The sequence below is a fragment of the Microcaecilia unicolor genome, chromosome 7 (genome assembly GCF_901765095.1).
Source record: "Microcaecilia unicolor chromosome 7, aMicUni1.1, whole genome shotgun sequence".
Classification (NCBI taxonomy): domain Eukaryota; kingdom Metazoa; phylum Chordata; class Amphibia; order Gymnophiona; family Siphonopidae; genus Microcaecilia; species Microcaecilia unicolor.
In genome coordinates this window covers 178448923-178465615 of record NC_044037.1, presented here as the reverse complement: position 1 = coordinate 178465615, position 16693 = coordinate 178448923, and the positions used below count along the sequence as shown (strand labels likewise).

At 42.0% G+C, this 16693-nt stretch overlaps 1 protein-coding gene across 1 annotated transcript in view; it reads right to left on the bottom strand.

Annotated features, from left to right (window-relative positions):
• The window catches only part of LOC115474518 (aldehyde oxidase 2-like), a 161215-nt gene that overhangs the window by 22897 nt on the left and 121625 nt on the right, over positions 1-16693 (bottom strand). Inside the window, exons 26-28 of the mRNA XM_030210008.1 lie at positions 15211-15438; positions 5744-5839; positions 708-836 (exon numbers count right to left, since the gene is read on the bottom strand). Coding sequence (XP_030065868.1) covers positions 708-836; positions 5744-5839; positions 15211-15438 — 453 coding nt within the window. The remainder of the gene's footprint in view (positions 1-707; positions 837-5743; positions 5840-15210; positions 15439-16693) is intronic.

Below are 16693 nucleotides of genomic sequence, written 5' to 3'. Positions count from 1 at the left end.
TCATGGCCTATGGCTCTTGGTGAAGGACGGTCATTGCAAAAGTTAGGCTAGACAGAAAGATACAGATGGATATAAAACAGGGAAACCCTGAGATAGTTCTCAGTGAAGATTCATGCACCATAGCCCAGTAGAGGATTGGTTCCAATTCAGCTGGAAGAGCCCAAATTGCAGGAAGAAACTGTAAGGCCAAATAAGTTTATTTCAGCCTTTCTTATCTTCCTGCACCTTTTTTCCTGTCCTTCTGTCTTTGTATTTACTTCTCTGTACAACATTTTCTTTTCTCTTTTCTGTTTGTTCCCTCCTCAGTACCTTGTCTCTTCTGGTGCCTTTTTCTTTTCCATCTTGTTTCTTTCTCTATCTTCTCCACATATCCTCTCCTCCATATCTCTTTCTCTTGAAATCCTTCAGAAGTCTGTTTAGCTTTTAACTTTAAATCTGATAATTCTATAGGTTTTTATACTAAAGTACATTTGAACAGTTATAAGAAGCTTTATGTGTTGTCTAACGCTAGACAAAAACATGAGAAATCTTGGTAGCTTGGATTTTTATTTTACATTTGACCAAACTATTATTTTGAATGTTTAATACAGCTAATAAACAATGTATTCATTCTTTAAGATCTCTGTACTTAGAGAAATAATATTTAGTTTGATAAAATGCAATGCAAAGGAAATATTAGTAGCACAAAGAGGTATAATAAATGCAACCTGCACTGCTATTCCATTGATGTCTGTGCCTAGAGACCCTGCTGTAGGTGACATGTTGGGGATCGCTGTTGTACTAGTTTCGAAGATGTAGATATCCGAAATTGGAATCTTCAATTCCCGGCTTGTAATCTGCCAAGTTTTCATGCAGAAAAAGGTAGGATTAATTGGAGCTTTACCTTTGTTTTTGCAGATAGTATAGAATGCTGTACCTTTATTGTTGCATATATAAATATAAAAGCATATATTTGAAATAATTCACACTCAGTCAGCAGTCTCTGCTTCTGAAAATCCTGACCATTCAGTTTCTGGTTTATAACCAGGTTACCTTTGTGAGAAATCCCAAAAAAGCGCCACATTTAAGTCTGTTTTATAAAGGCAAACTTAATGTAGGAGCCTATGGTGGTTATTTAGAAGCTCTGTTCTTGTTCTGGATGTCTGAAAACTGGCCTTGTAGACATCCATATTGCATAGCTGTCCAATCCCACTTTTTACAAAGCAGGATATGGACTTCTACACTGCAGTATGCTCCATATGGCAAGGGGGTTTATCTGGGTTGTGTTTGGGTGGGACTAGAGAGGACCCGAATATGGAAGTCCAGCTCTGGTCCACAGAGAGGGTCCACTGATGTCTAAAAACAGATGTTGTTATTTAGACCTGTATTTGTCAGTCAGGTTACAGAAAGGTGTTCTGATCGAGCAGCCTGTCACTGGAGGGATTAAGCAGGAACACCTCCTTATTCCCCCAATGATTGCTGTCCTCCTCCCTGAATGTGACAACCAGCAAATGATACCAGGCTCTATGATAGCTTCAGGTTGTATGGACATCTTAGAAAGCAGTATGTAGATCTGAGAAGTAGTCTAATAGCTTGTGCAGTGACTTGAGAGAGCTAGGTTCAAATTCCACTTCATTTTTTGTTTAAATTGTGAACCCTGCAGGGGCAGAAATATACCTACTATACCTGAATACCCTGAATACATGTACCCAGTATACCTGAATGTAACTCACATTGAGCTACTACTGAAAAGGTGTGAGCGAAATCCAAGTAAGTAAGTAAATAACTAATAAATACCACTTCAATATCTTTCAGGCTTGCAGGTGTTATATATTCAGGTACAGTAGGTATTTTCTGTTCCTGGAGGACTCACAATTAAAAGAAAAATCACAAACAGCTAAAGTGGGATTTGAGCCTAGGTTGCCTGAGTCTCAGCCCACTGCTCTAACCATTAGGCTACTACCCCTTTGCTTGGTATGCATGTCTTTGTGGCATTTTTTTTTAATAAGATGGATATTCTTATGCTAATGCACAGATGTTCATGCTGGATGTTTCCAGCACGTGGGCGTCCATCTCACATGTATTTTTTTTTTTTTAGAAGAGGCTGTATCCTGTTTTACATTATATGTGAGATGGACATTCATTTGTGATGTTCTGTCTTGGACACCAATATTCTGACTTATATGTCCTTTCTAAAATGCCACTCCACGTGCCTTCATAAAAGGCTTCCAGAACCAGCCTTACTAGCGCAAAAGCCAAACCCCACATTTACATCTACTCTGAAGATGGTAAAGATGTTTGTGTGTACTCTAGACTTGGACTCATGTATTTTATATAAACTATACTAATATATTGCAACTCAACCCCTGCTCTGCCCTAACTACGTCCCTGGGAATGCCTACACTTGCCTCGTGTAAAAGGAGGGCAGGAGTCACCTATTGGTTAGAGCACTGAGCATCAGGAAAGCCCAGTTCAAATCATGGTGCTGCTCCTTGTGATCTTGGGCAAGTCACTTAACCCTCCATTGTTTAATGTAAAACTTAGGTGCCCTTTTACTAAGATGTGCTAAAAAGTGGTCTGTGCTAGGACTAGCACGTAGGTTTCTCACGTGCTTCTACTTTTAGTGTGGTTGTAAAATGGCTGCATTTCCTATTTTCACCATTAATGGCCAAATGCTAATTTCCCAATTAACATATACACACAAACCAGGACTATTAGCCACCAACTCAAAGAGAGTGCTTGAAACAGTTCACACCAGTATAATATAATAGTAATTTTTGTGTATGTAGAGTACCCTCAGATATTTTCCATTATTACTGCAGTCAATAATGCTGCAACAAAGTGGCATAGCACTTCTTTCATCGGGTAACTCTAACAAATTGCTTTGTCTTGTTGATTGCTTGAGAAAAAAAGAAAAAAAGAATGAGGAAGAAAAGAATTATTCAGCCTTAACCCTTGTCCCTGAGGAAAGTGATTGAAACCCCTGCGGAGTCGGGCGGTTTCAGGGGAAGGCAATTGATGAATGTTTCAGTGAGGCAAGATTGTTCTGTCAGCAAGGCAAGAATTTGTCAAGATAAGTGCACAGTTTTCACCTAGTATATATATATTTAAAAGTGATAAGCAATTTTATAGCACTGAGGTGATTGGGAAGCATGAAAAAATGAGCATATGCTGCTCCCCCCCAAAATTTGTTAGAGTTACCCAATGAAAGAAGTGCTATGCCACTTTGTAGCAGCATTATTGACTGCAGTAATAGTGGAAAATATCTGAGGGTACTCTACATACACAAAAATTTCTATTATATCATACTGGTGTGAACTGTTTCAAGCACTCTCTTTGAGTTGGTGGCTAATAGTCCTGGTTTGTGTGTATATGTCATTGGATGTTACCAGAGATATTGATATTGTGGATTCAATTTCCCAATTAAAGCATGACCCAAAAATTGGAGAAAATTTCCACTGAAAAAAAGTATCAAATACTCAACCCTACAATTAGTGGAATGTTTCTAATCTTCACCATCAAAACCGTGCAAGTTAAGTTTTTCTTTTTATCTTCCCATATATAAAGAACATGTATATTGATCATTGTGTTGGGGAAGTCATGAGTGGAAAGACTGTGGAATCAAATCTCATTAGTATAAATTTTAGTGGAAACTCCAAAAAGCTTAAAAAAAGGGAAAATGAAGAGTAAAGAAGCAAAAAGTAAATATGATAAGCAAGATTTGGATAACATTAAAATTTGAATGGAGGTTTGTTCAGGCCAATGATTGAAAGGAAATAGCTGTGCTGATTGGACTGGACATTGTATTGTTTATCGTTTATTAATTTCATATACCACCTGCCTCAAAAGCAAATTGAGTTGGTTTACATATATAAAAATCTAGAAAAATAGAAAAGAATACCATTAATAAAATAGGAAAGAACAATCACACAGAACATACAACCCCATACTACAGTGTTCTAAACCTCACATACAACTTATATATAAAGCATAAAATAAATTCATCCAAACATAAAAGCAATCTTCCACCACAGGAACAAACTATCCTTCAATCCCAAAATCAAGTTGAAAATAGTACAGTTTCAAAGCTTTACGAAAAGAAGGATAAGAAGTGTCCAGCTGAAGATACCATGGAAGAGAGTTCTACAATGTAGGCACAAGAAAAAGAAAGCACATGCCCTCATAGACTCCCGTTGGGCCCTATTGAGACTAGGAATGACCAACCCATTATCAATAAGAGAATGCAGAATGCGTGCAGGAGTATAAGGTATTATGAGAGGTGACAGATCAGCTGGAGTACTGGTATGCAGTACTTTATGAGTCATGATAAGAATCTTAAATTTGACACAATACTCAATAGGGATTCAATGTAAACAACATAAAAGAGGCGAGACATAATCAAAGCAGTCTGCCTTTTCAAATTTGATTTGGAAATACCAGCTGAAATGATACTACAGTAGTCGTATCTAGAATGCACAAAAGCAAACATGAGAGTACAAAGCGAGACAAAGTTAAGTAAAGATCTAACTGACCTTAATTTTCGCAGAAAGAAAAAAACCTTTTTTAATCACATGTGAAATTTGGGCAGTGAAGGACAACACAGGGTCAATAATAATACCAAGATATCTAAACGACACTCAACCTATTAAACAGTGTAAGGTTACCTGAGGGAGGAGACATAGAACCTGTGATTCAGCATGCCAATGTTTATCGGGATTTAGACAAGACGATGTTCAAGTAGCCACTGCACCACTAAATTCAAACAGTGTTGGAAAGGTTGAAGTTCATGATTTAGCACACTAGTGTAATACACGATTAAGAAATGAGTTCCAGAACTGAAAAAGAATGCATCTACAGCAATTACTGAGGCCTTTTTCCACCCATGAATGTTAATAGAGTATATTGCTGGCTTTGATGGTGAAGATTAGAAACATTCTACTAATTGTAGGGTTGACCAATTAGAGCAAGGTCATTAGCATGGGAGCCCTTACTGACATCTATTTATTAGGCGCTAAGGGCTCCTGTGCTAACCACTCACTAATTGGTTAGTGATGCAGCTGTGCTAACTGATTAGTGCTGGGCATGCCTAGTCTCTGCCCCCAGTGCTAAAAAATAATTTCTATTTTTTAACACGTAGGTAGCATGAACTGAACAGAAAACCACCACAGGATGCCTTAGTGCCTATGTTAGTAGAATCTAACCTGTGGTAAGCACGCTTTAGTGCTTACCGCAGCTTAGTAAAAGGACCCCTTAGATTGTAAGTCCTTTGAGGGTAGGGAAATAACTAGTGTATCTGAATGCGACTCACCTTGAGCTACTATCGAGCTAAATTCAAATAAATAAGTAGATGTTGTATTGCCTCTGCATACACTTATGCACGTATATTGATGTTAGCTGTTATAAAGGCTCTTTCCACTGCAAAACTGGCTTTATACACAGAAAAACCATCTATAAAGTTACTCCTCCAAATTGTGTTTGTCTCTCGCTGTGCTGAGACAACATAAATGCTAAGAGTTTGCATAGTATCAAAGCTTGCAATACTTATTAACTATTTATTATATATTACTTGTTACTTTTAATACTATCATCGGATTTTGCAAGTGGACTTTTAGAAAATAGTTTTCTGTAAATTTATTTATTTATTTATTTTTCAAACTTTTATACTGCTTATACTGAAGTGGTTTACAAAACACAAACACAAGCTATAAACAAAATATAAAAACATAGGATGTATTTGTAAACAGTGCTTCTGTTGTTGCAATACCTGTATAATCTTGGTGTTCAAACCTTGGCCCAGTTCGACACCATTGTGATACACCAACACGGAGCCATCCTTGTAGACATGAACCAATGCTCCAGCCTAGGACCCAGTACAAACTTTGATTAGCATATGTTTAGTACAGAGCTGTCTGGTTTTGTAGATCAGCCAGCTTTGTATATATAACATTCCCTTATTTATGATCTAGTAGGGCAATTAACTAGCTTGTGTCTTCTTGGTCTTCTCACAGACCATAGACAGGCTTGCTTAGCCCTAGTAATGGGCCATAAACTTTAACAAGTGTCTGTTTGTTTGCTTCAAACAGGCTCTAAACATAACACAGGGACATTTTCAGTAAAGGACAAGTATGAGTGCTAAGTATTCAAGGAAAGGAGGTTACAAAGGGCAAATGATGAATATTTGAGAAAATACCAAAGAAACAGAATTATGTGAAGGTGACCTTAGAGGTCAGAGTTGAAGAATACCAGATAAGTAAGAGACAAAATATAAGGCATTAAGTGATTGGACAAAATTAGGCTTCATTAATCTAACAAGCACATCTTGTGGCAGTCAAGTTTTGTTAAGCTTCCAAAGGGGGTGGGGGGGGGGGGGGGGGGGGGGGGAGAGAGAGAGAGATTTTATTTTCCTTATACTGAAATTTGTACTGATATAAATAAGAATTCAATTTTCTGTAATACTGGGATAAAAGAATTTTTATTGTAACCATTTATTTACTAATAAATTTTAGCATTATTATAAAAGAGAAAAACTGAACTCTAAAGTGTTTTTCCTTTGCCAGAAGGGGGGTTTTTTCAGTCTCTTCTGAAGTTGTTCAGCTCCTCCCCCCTTAGAAGCAAGAGGCAGTGCCCTATAAAATACACCAACATGGAGCCATCCTTGTAGACATGAACCAATGCTCCAGCCTAGGACCCAGTACAAAATTTGATTAGCATAAAGAAGCTGCTTTTTTACATTATGTAAATTCCAACATGCCACTTTGGATAATCTGTGTCTTTGGATTGGTGAGTTGTATTATTTTGCCTGGCATGAGTGGATTTTAAGGACACCCTGACAAAATAGCCTGGTAACAAAATATCCCTTGACAAAATATCCCTTGTAACAAAATAGCCCATAGTCCTTCAGAAAAATAAGGGGAGGAGGGTTTAGGAGGAAAAATAAGAAGTTCAGTTTTAGCCATGTTTAGTTTGAGATGGCGTTGAGACATTCAGGTAGTAATGTCAGACAAGCAGGCAGAGATTTTGTCCTGGATTAAGGTTGAGATTTCATGGGTGGCGATGTAGATCTGAGAGTCATCAGCATAAAGATGGTAGTTAATGAGATCAGGGCACCAAGGGAAGAGGTATAGATGGAGAAAAAGAGTGGTCCAAGGACAGAACCCTGAGGCACACCTACTGAAAGCGGAAGGGAAGTTGAAGAGGATCCACCAGAGTAAACACTGAAAGTACGGAGTGAGAGGTAGGAAGAGAACCAGGAAAGAACAGGGCCCTGGAATCCAAGCGAGGACAGCGTATCGAGGAGTAAGTTGTGGTCAACAGTGTCGAAAGCAGCAGAATAGGTCAAGAAGGATAAGGATGGAATAGAGACCTCTGGATTTAGCCAGAAGCAGATCATTAGAAATTTTAGCAAGTGCAGTTTCAGTTGAGTGAAGAGGGCGAAAACCGGATTGAAGTGGGTCAAGAATAGGTTGAGAAGAGAGAAAGTCAAGACAACGGCGGTGAACGACACGTTCAAGTAGTTTGGAGAGGAAAGGGAGAAGGGAAATGGGGCGATAGTTGGAGGGACAGGTAGGGTCAAGTGAGGGTTTTTTAAGGAGTGGAGTGACAATAGCATGTTTGAAGGTCGTAGGAACAGTTGCAGTAGAGAGTGAAAGATTAAGGATGTGACAGATGACAGGGATGATGGTAGGAGAGATAGTGTTAAGTAGGTAAGTGGGGATAGGATCAGAGGAACAGGTAGTACATTTGGAGGAGGAAAGAAGAAGGGCAGTTTCTTCAGTAGAAACTTCTGAGAAGGAGGAGGAGAAGGAAGGAGAGGAAGGAGAGTAGGGGGTGTGGACTAAGGGAGAGGGAGGTGGAGAGGGTTTGGATGAAAATTCAAGGTTAATCTTACAGATTTTTTCATGGAAGTAATCAGCTAGGGTCTGTGGAGAAAGAGAAGGGGGAATAGGGGACGGAGGAACTTTGAGAAGCGAGTTCAGTGTGGCGAAGAGAAGTCGAGGGTTAGAACCGAGGGAATTAGTCAAATGGGTGAAGTAATCCTGTTTGGCAAGTGAAAGGGCAGACTGGAAGGAGTTCAGCATGAATTTGAAATGAGTGAAGTCGGCAAGGGTACGGGATTTAAGCCAAGAACGTTCTGCTGAGCGGGCGCAGGAGCGGAAATAACGGATTTTAGAGGTTAGCCAAGGCTGGGGTTTGGAACGCCTAGTAGGGCGGGGCATGAGAGGGGCAAGAGTGTCAAGAGCAGAGGAGAGAATAATATCGTAGGAAGAAACAGCTTCATTCACCGACTTAGATAAGGTGGTGGTAGAGAGAAGGTTAGAGACACAAGAGGACAGAGTAAAGGGGTCGATAGCTTGAAGGTTCCTAGAGGTGGGGGATGAGATTGGGTGGGACTGGGGAGGAGGGTGCTTAAGATTGAAGGTTAGTAGGTGATGGTCGGATAGGGGGAGATCAGAGGAATAGAAGTTGGAGGGGAAGCAGTTAGAGGAGAGGATAAGATCGAGACAGTGACCATTTTGGTGAGTGGGTGCAGAGGAGCACAGTTGAAGATTGAATGAGGACGTTAGGGCAAGGAATTGGGAGGCATAGGAATCAGATGGATCATCAACATGGATGTTAAAGCCCCCAATGATAATAGAGGGGGATGAAGGATTATGAAAGAAAGAGAGCCAGGGGTCAAAGTCGGTGATAAAGGATGGAAGAGATTTATCAGGGGGGCGATAAATGCTGAATGGGTTTTTGTTCCTACTGCCTTTGGGAGGCCGTGCCTTCCTTGGTGCCATTTGAAATATTTTTGCTCTCTGGATGCATACAAAATTTCATTGGGACTTTTGCATTATTTTTATGACCTAATTAGCATGCCTTTCTTTCAGGCAATGCCGGTTTCTGGCTTCCATCGGCACACATTTCACTGTAACCTTCCTCCGTCCTGGCTGCTTTTCATGCCTTTTTTTTCTGGATGAAGGTACCACCTGCAGGCGCCTTCATTCCCTGAATAGTGACTTTTTTGTTACTAGTCTGCCTTGTCAATCTCCAGAGTATGACGATTCTTTATTTGAAACCACCTTGCAATGTTTTTCCCTTAGAGAACTGTTTCTAGCTGTCTTGCAACCTGAGTTTCCATTACGCTGCTTTATTCCTGGCCTGGTTGTCATCTTCTTTTGGTTCCATCCCTGTCTGTCAAGGCTTGTGATGTTGAGCATTACTCCACCTCTGGATATTAAGGTTTCCTCCATCTCCAGCCTGACATGTCTAGCCTATCTCTAGTTTTCCTACTGAGGTCTGTAGTGGGTGTATGAGACTACTACTCAGGAAATCTAGACTGCCCCAACTTGACATTTCATCCTTTAGATTGTAAGCTCCTTTGAGTAGGGACCATCCTTCCTTGTTAATTTGTAAAGCGCTGCGTAACCCTAGTAGCGCTCTAGAAATGTTAAGTAGTAGTAGTAGATCCTTCTCTGCGGGTCTAGCCTTGAACCATTTCTGAATGGTGAGCCTTGCTTCATCCTTGGATGTGAGTCTTACCCCATTTCTGGATGGTGAGCCTTGATTCATCTCTATATGGTGAGCCTTCCTCCATCTCCTCATAGCGAGCATTGCTCCATCATCGGAGGTCAAGCCTTGCTCTGTCTCTGGATGTTGGCCTTGTTTCATTTCTGGAGGATGAACCTCACTCCATCTCTGGATGTTGAGTCTTGCTCCATCTCTGGATGTTGAGCCTTGTTCCATCTCTGCATGTTGGGTCTTGCTCCCTCTCTGGATGTCTGGCTTTGCTCTATCTCTGGACATTTGGCCTTTCTCCATTTCTGGATGTCGAGCCTTACTCCAGCTCTGATTGTTGAGCCTTGCTCCAATTCTGGCTGTCGAACCTTGCTCTTCTTTGGATGTCAAGCCTTGCTCCATCTTTGGATGTCAAGCCTTGCTTCACCTCTGGAGGTCAAACCTTGCTTCATTTCTGGTGGTTGAACCTTGCTCCATCTCTGTAGGTCAAACCTTGTTCCACCTCTGGATGCCAAGCCTTGCTCCATCTCTGGAGGTCATACATTGCTTAATTTCTGATTGTCGAGCTTTATTTAATCTCTGGATGTCCAGCCTTGTTCTCTTTTCTGGATATTGAGCCTTGCTCCATCGTTGGAGGTCGGGCCCTTGCTACACCCTTGGCTATGCAGCTGTACTCTTTTTTGGTTGCTGATCCTTACTCTATCTCTGGCTCCAGTTCAAGATGTCTAGTCTGGCTCCACCTCTGAAGATCGGTTTTCTTCCGGCTCTGGCAATTGAGTTTTCTTCTGGCTCTGGCTGTTGGGACTGGTTCTGACTCTGGCCATTGGGCCTGGCTCTGTCTCTGGCTGCTGGGCCTGGCTCCGTCTCTTGCCACCGGGCCTGTCTCCATCTCTTGCCGCCAGGCCTGACTCCGTCTCTGGAGGTCAAATTTTGTTGCTTCTCTGCTGGTCGAACTGAGCTCATTTTCAGGATCATAGCTACGGGGCATGCCTCACTTTCTATGGTGGGTGAGAATAGTACCGTTTTCTGGTGTTGAGCCTGGTGCTGTTACAGAGTTTAAGTCTAGCCACCTCTCTCCTTGTCTGCCAGATCCCTTCCCTGTGAGCTTGCATGATTCTCTCACGGTGTCTAGGGTCCACTCATGTCTGCCTCATTTCCTTTGTTTCTCCTTTGGGAATGTTTTTTTCTTGGTTTCTCATCAGGAGCTGAAGCATATCTTCATTCCCGGCTGTGATGGCGCTGCTATTGTTCTCTCTGAACAGGGACCTTGGTTCTGTCTGTCTCTCGGCCGTTACTCCATCTCAGGCCATGGAGCTGGCTCTGGCTGATGGCTAAATGGCAGGGCTTGGTTGCTGGCTCTGGCTATTTCTGTTCCTTTTTCTCCAAGGAGTGGTTCTGCCTCTGTGTTCTTCTATGAGTTTGTAGTGTGTATTCCATAAGATTGTGGTTAGGTTTCCTTCCTTTAGGGGACCTTTGTCTTTGTTAGTGGGACGTAGTTCTCTTGATCCTGTGGTCAGTTGTTGTGGTTCCTTTTCTGTGTTAGAACCCTTTAGGCTACTTCCTTGAGCTTTTCTGGGGCTCTGGGCACTGGTTTCCTTTCAGCTGTTTCTATCTCTCTCTTATTCCAAGAGCTCTGTTTTTCTCCTCACAGTTTGAGAGCCTCTGGGTCCTTTTAGGAAGTTGTTTGACATCTTTAGAGATGTTTCCATTATTCCTTGGATAAATGTTACATCAGGGAGTACAGGGAGATAAAATTTCCTAGACCAGTTGCTTCTTGGAGCAACTGGTCTAGGAACCAACAAGAGGGAAAGCCATTTTAGATCTAGTCATTGGTGGCATGCAGGGCTTAGTATGAGAGGTAATATAGTTGGGTCCCCTGGGAAACAGGGATCATAACATGATGAAGTTTGAGTTACTATCTGGAATGAAGCCACAATGAAAATCTACAGTAGTTGCATTTAATTTTTGAAAGAGCGACTATAATAAAATGAGGGAAATGTTTAAAAAGAAGCTAAAATGATCAGCTGCAAAGGTTAGGACACTAACCTGCTTATAATCGAATGAGAAAAACGCCCAAGTTCCGACCTAAATCGGGAGATGGACGTTTATCTCACAAAAACGAATAAAGCGGTATAATCGAAAGCCGATTTTTGGACATTTTCAACTGCACTCCGTCGCGGATGCGGACAAAGTTGATGGGGGAGTGTCAGAGGTGTGGCGAAGGCGGAACTGGGGCGTGGTTATCTGCCGAACAAAGATGGGCGCATTTCACCGATAATGGGAAAAAAGTATGCGTTTTTAGCTAGAATTTAGGACACTTTTCCTGGACCCTGTTTTTTCACGAATAAGGCCCCAAAAAGTGCCCTAAATGACCAGATTACCACCGGAGGGAATCGGGGATGACCTCCCCTGACTCCCCCAGTGGTCACTAACCCCCTCCCACCACAAAAAATGATGTTTCACAACTTTTTATTTTCACTCTCAAATGTCATACCCACCTCCCTGGCAGCAATATGCAGGTCCCTGGAGCAGGTGTTAGGGGGTGCAGTGGACTTCAGGCAGGTGGACTCAGGCCCATCCCCCCCACCTGTTACAATTGTGCTGCTTAATGCTTAGTCGTCCAACCCCCCAAAACCCACTGTACCCACATGTAGGTGCCCCCCTTCACCCCTTAGGGCTTTAGTAATGGTGTAGATTTGTGGGCAGTGGGTTTTGAGGGGGATTTGGGGGGCTCAACACACAAGGGAAGGGTGCTATGCACCTGGGAGGGAGCTCTTTAACTTTTTTTGTTTTTTTTGTAAAAGTGCCCCCTAGGGTGCCCGGTTGGTGTCCTGGCATGTGAGGGAGACCAGTGCACTACGAATCCTGGCCCCTCCCACGAACAAATGCCTTGGATTTATTCGTTTTTGAGCTGGGCGCTTTCATTTTCCATTATCGCTGAAAAACAAAAACGCCCAGCTCACAAATTGTCGAATAAAACATGGACGTCTATTTTTTTCGAAAATACGGTTCGGTCCGCCCCTTCACGGACCCGTTCTCGGAGATAAACGCCCATGGAGATAGACGTTTTCATTCGATTATTCCCCTCTAAATCAGTTATGAACGTTGTTCAAAAATACCATCTTGGAAGCGCAGACCAGATGCATTCCACATATTTGCAAAGGTGAAAAGAAGATAAAATGACAGCCAGCATGGTTAAAAGGTGAAGTGAAAAGGCTATTTCAGCCAAAAGAATGTCCTTCAAAGGATGGAAAAAGAACCCAAATGAAGAAAATAAGTAGCAACATAAGCACTGGCAAGTCAGATGCAAAGCATTGATAAAGAAGGCTAAAAGAGAATATGAAGAGAAACTTGCCACAGAGGCTAAAACTCACAGTAACAACCTTTTCAGGTACATCAGAAGCAAAAAGCTTGTGAGGGAATCCATGGGACCATTAGATCATGAAGGAGCAAAAGGGGCACTCAGGGAGGACAAGGCCACAGTGGAGAAACTGAATGAATTCTTTGCTTCGATCTTTACAGAAGATGTAAGAGATCTATCTGTACCAGAAATGGTTTTCAAGGATGATGTTGCAGAGGAACTGAAAGAAATCTTGGTGATCCTGGAAGATGTACTGAGCCAAATTGACACATTAAAGAGTAGTAAATCACCTGGACCAGATGGCATACATCCAAGGGTACTCAATGAACTCAAGCATGAAGTTGCTGTTCTGTTGTTAGTAATATGTAACCTGTCATTAAAATCATCTGTAGTACCTGAAGATTGGAGGGTCGCCAATGTAATGCCTATTTTTAAAAAAGGGTTCCAGGGGTTATCCGGGAAATTACAAACCGGTAAGCCTGATGTCAGTGCTGGATAAAATAGTGGAAACTATTATTAAGAATAAAATTACAGAACATGTAGACAAACATGGTTTAATGGGACAGAGTCAGCATGGGTTCAGCCAAGGGAAATCTTTCCTCATCAATCTGCTTCATTTCTTTGAAGCAGGGGCGTAGCCATGGGTGGGCCTGGACAGGCCCAGGCCCAGCCACTTTCCCTCCAGGCCCGCCCATCCACATCCTTGCTCGCTGACACTGTTGCTGCCTTTTCTCCCGCGGCTCCGCCGGGTACGGCCGTCCGGGAGGCAGCGTTCAGCATAGCCTGCCTGCCTGTCCTTAATTCTTCTCCCCAGGCTCCGCTTCGCTGCATCGCTCCATCGCTCCCTGCATTCTTCTCGCCTGTCACACAGTGCTGCCATTCACACAGGCAGCTGCGCTCCTCCCTACCACGTCCATCCGGTCCTAACAGGAAGTGCATCAGAGAGGACCGGAGGGACGCGGCAAAGGGGAGCGCAGCTGCCTGTGTGAATGGCAGCGCTGCTTGACAGGCGAGAAGAATGCAGGGAACGATGGAGCGATGCAGCGAAGCGGAGCCTGGGGAGAAGAATTAAGGGCAGGCAGGATTTGCACATGTGCAGAAATTGAGCACGCGCAGGATAGAGCCAGTGGCTGACAGCTGTGGCTCGTGGACACTGCCACCCAAGAGGTAAGGTTCTTCGGCAAGGAGGAAGTCTTAAGCTGGCGGGGCTTGAGGATCCCTGCCAGCACAGGTATTTTGTTTACCTTGGAGGGGGGGCACAGGTAGGGGGAGGAGTGGAGATGAAATTTTTGGCCCACCCACTTTGGCCTTGGGCCCACCCTAAATCAGCTGTCTGGCTACGCCACTGCTTTGAAGGCATGAATAAACATTTGGATGAAGGTGAGCCGGTTGATGTAGTGTATCTAGATTTTCAGAAAGCTTTTGACAAAGTTCCTCATGAAAGACTCTTGAGAAAATTAAAAAGTCATGGGATAGGAGGCAAGGTGCTGGTGTGGATAAGGAATTGTTTATTGGACAGAAAACAGAGGGGAGGGTTAAATGTCATTTCTCTCAATGGAGGAGGGTGAATATTGGAGTGCTGCAGAGATCAGTACTAGGACCAGTGCTATTTAACATATTTATAAATCATATGGAAATCAGAACGAGTTAGGCGATTAAATTTGCAGATGACACAAAACTATTCAAGGTTGTTAAAACACATATGGACTGTGAAAAATTGCAGGAAGACCTTAGGAAATTGGAAGACTGGGTTTCTGTGAAGTTTCTAAAATACACAGCGAGTCAATCCAGAATAGCGCTATGTTTCGCTTCCAACTGCATCAGGAAAATCGACTTAATTTGCTACATTGTATCAGCACTTTGCTCAGAAAGGATTTCATATTATTCAATATGTCAGACTGACTCACTGTGTACTTCAGGCAACTGCAAGGATAGAGATTATGCATAAGATAAGTGAAAATTTCTCAGAAGTATATAACTTGATGTAATGAAGGACATTGGAATGATAATATATTTTCAAGTAGAGTAAAAATAAGGACCGATGAGGAATGCTGGTGTCGATTGGAAAACACAATTTTGGTGAACAGTCCTTGAATATATCCACCTTCTGGTGGTCCAGAAAATACTTTACAGAGTATTTTTTGAGAACTATATTATGTGGGTTTTGATCTTCTAAGTTCTCTAATTAAAACCTATAGTGACCACATTTAGACTATACACATATTCTATAATGGCATCTTAACACACAGATGCTGTTAGAGAATTGGCATTCAGCGTGAATTATTGGGGCACCACACACATGGAACACATTTCTCCACATTATTATTCATTATTACTAACAACCTGACTTTTAGGATGTACAAAAAACTGACCTGATGATAAGTATTTTCAACAGCTCCCACACCATATTTGAGAGGAATAATGGCAATTCCTTTCTTCTTCCAGCAATTTAACTTGTTGTATTCCTCAATGTGGGCTCTTCTGCTGTGATAAGAAGACTTCTTCAGACATTCATTCCAGCATCTGCACAAATTTGTTGCATCAAACTCTTGTTTGTAGTATGTTTGGCTAATTCCTTTGTACATGTTAATCTCCCTAACCTGAAAGAGAATATACACAGGGGAGACAATCTTAGGTCCTATGGCAATCAGATACATATATTTGTTAGACAAGTAAGTGTTATTTGAATATTTATCAAATGGCACCGTAACATTAATTATAGTGTTAATTCATTGGTAGATTCTAACACATTATGCTGAATAAGAATATGAGAAAGTGAGAAGACCAGGGTCAGAATATATGGATTGTTATGGGTACTGGACAGGTCGAGTTGATCTTGGTGTTACTCCACTGCTTCTGTAGACTTGTAGTTCAAAACTTTCTAAGAAAGGAAGGACTAAATTCCATAGATGCAATGATATAAAACTAGGGTTAGCTCAGTCTGTCCAGTGGCAAAAAGCCTTTCTGGTGTACAGTTTATTGTCTTCCATTGAATGTAGAGATCAGCAGCATTGATCAGAAGATATACTGGCACATATTTCCTAAACTGTGCTAAGTAGTAAATTTGGATGTTAGAGTGGAGCCATGTTGATGGCTACTGCAGGCTAAAATCACCCAGTGCAGTAAAAGCTCTGTGCTTTGTTTAGTGTGGATTGGGGCATAACAGGGCAGGTCATGGATGCAGATGGGCAATGGGCAACATTTGCAGTTAGTGCATGGTAAGTAATTGTGTGCTGTCAAGGTGTTGATAGCACAGGTACAAGAGGAGATGTTAAATGTAACTGTGGTACCAGTAGCAGGTATCGCAACCCCAGAGATAGTAACAAAAATGCAGCTGACCCTCCTTGCATCAATTACTTCCCTATCTTCCCAAGCCACATCAGCGTAAATCAGTGTCAGATTAAAGCATAGTCAAACTGGGCATGTGCTAAGGGCCCAAAGGTTTAGAGGAGCACAGTCAGATGTGTTCAAGACTCCGGAGGCTCTGACTGCTGACTGTTTGGATTTTTTCAGGATTTGACAATTGATGATCAATGATGATCAATTTGACAATTTACAATGCACTGAATTGAAACAACTACAGCCTTCACAGAGGAGAGGAGACACGGGTCATGCGTTACGCGAACTAGAACAGAAGTGGATATTTTATTTCAACTCAGTAGAACCTGATGGATTGAACATTCGGGTGGAATGGTCAGCATTCTTTTCATATTGATAGAAATGACATTATAGCCAGTGACCATCACGGATTGGATGTTTCAATTTGAGTCTATTTAAGTAGTTGCGTTGGTGTCTTTTTGTCAGTTACCTGCTTGGGTTTGCAGTACAGCGGACCGGACACAGGATCAAAACCTC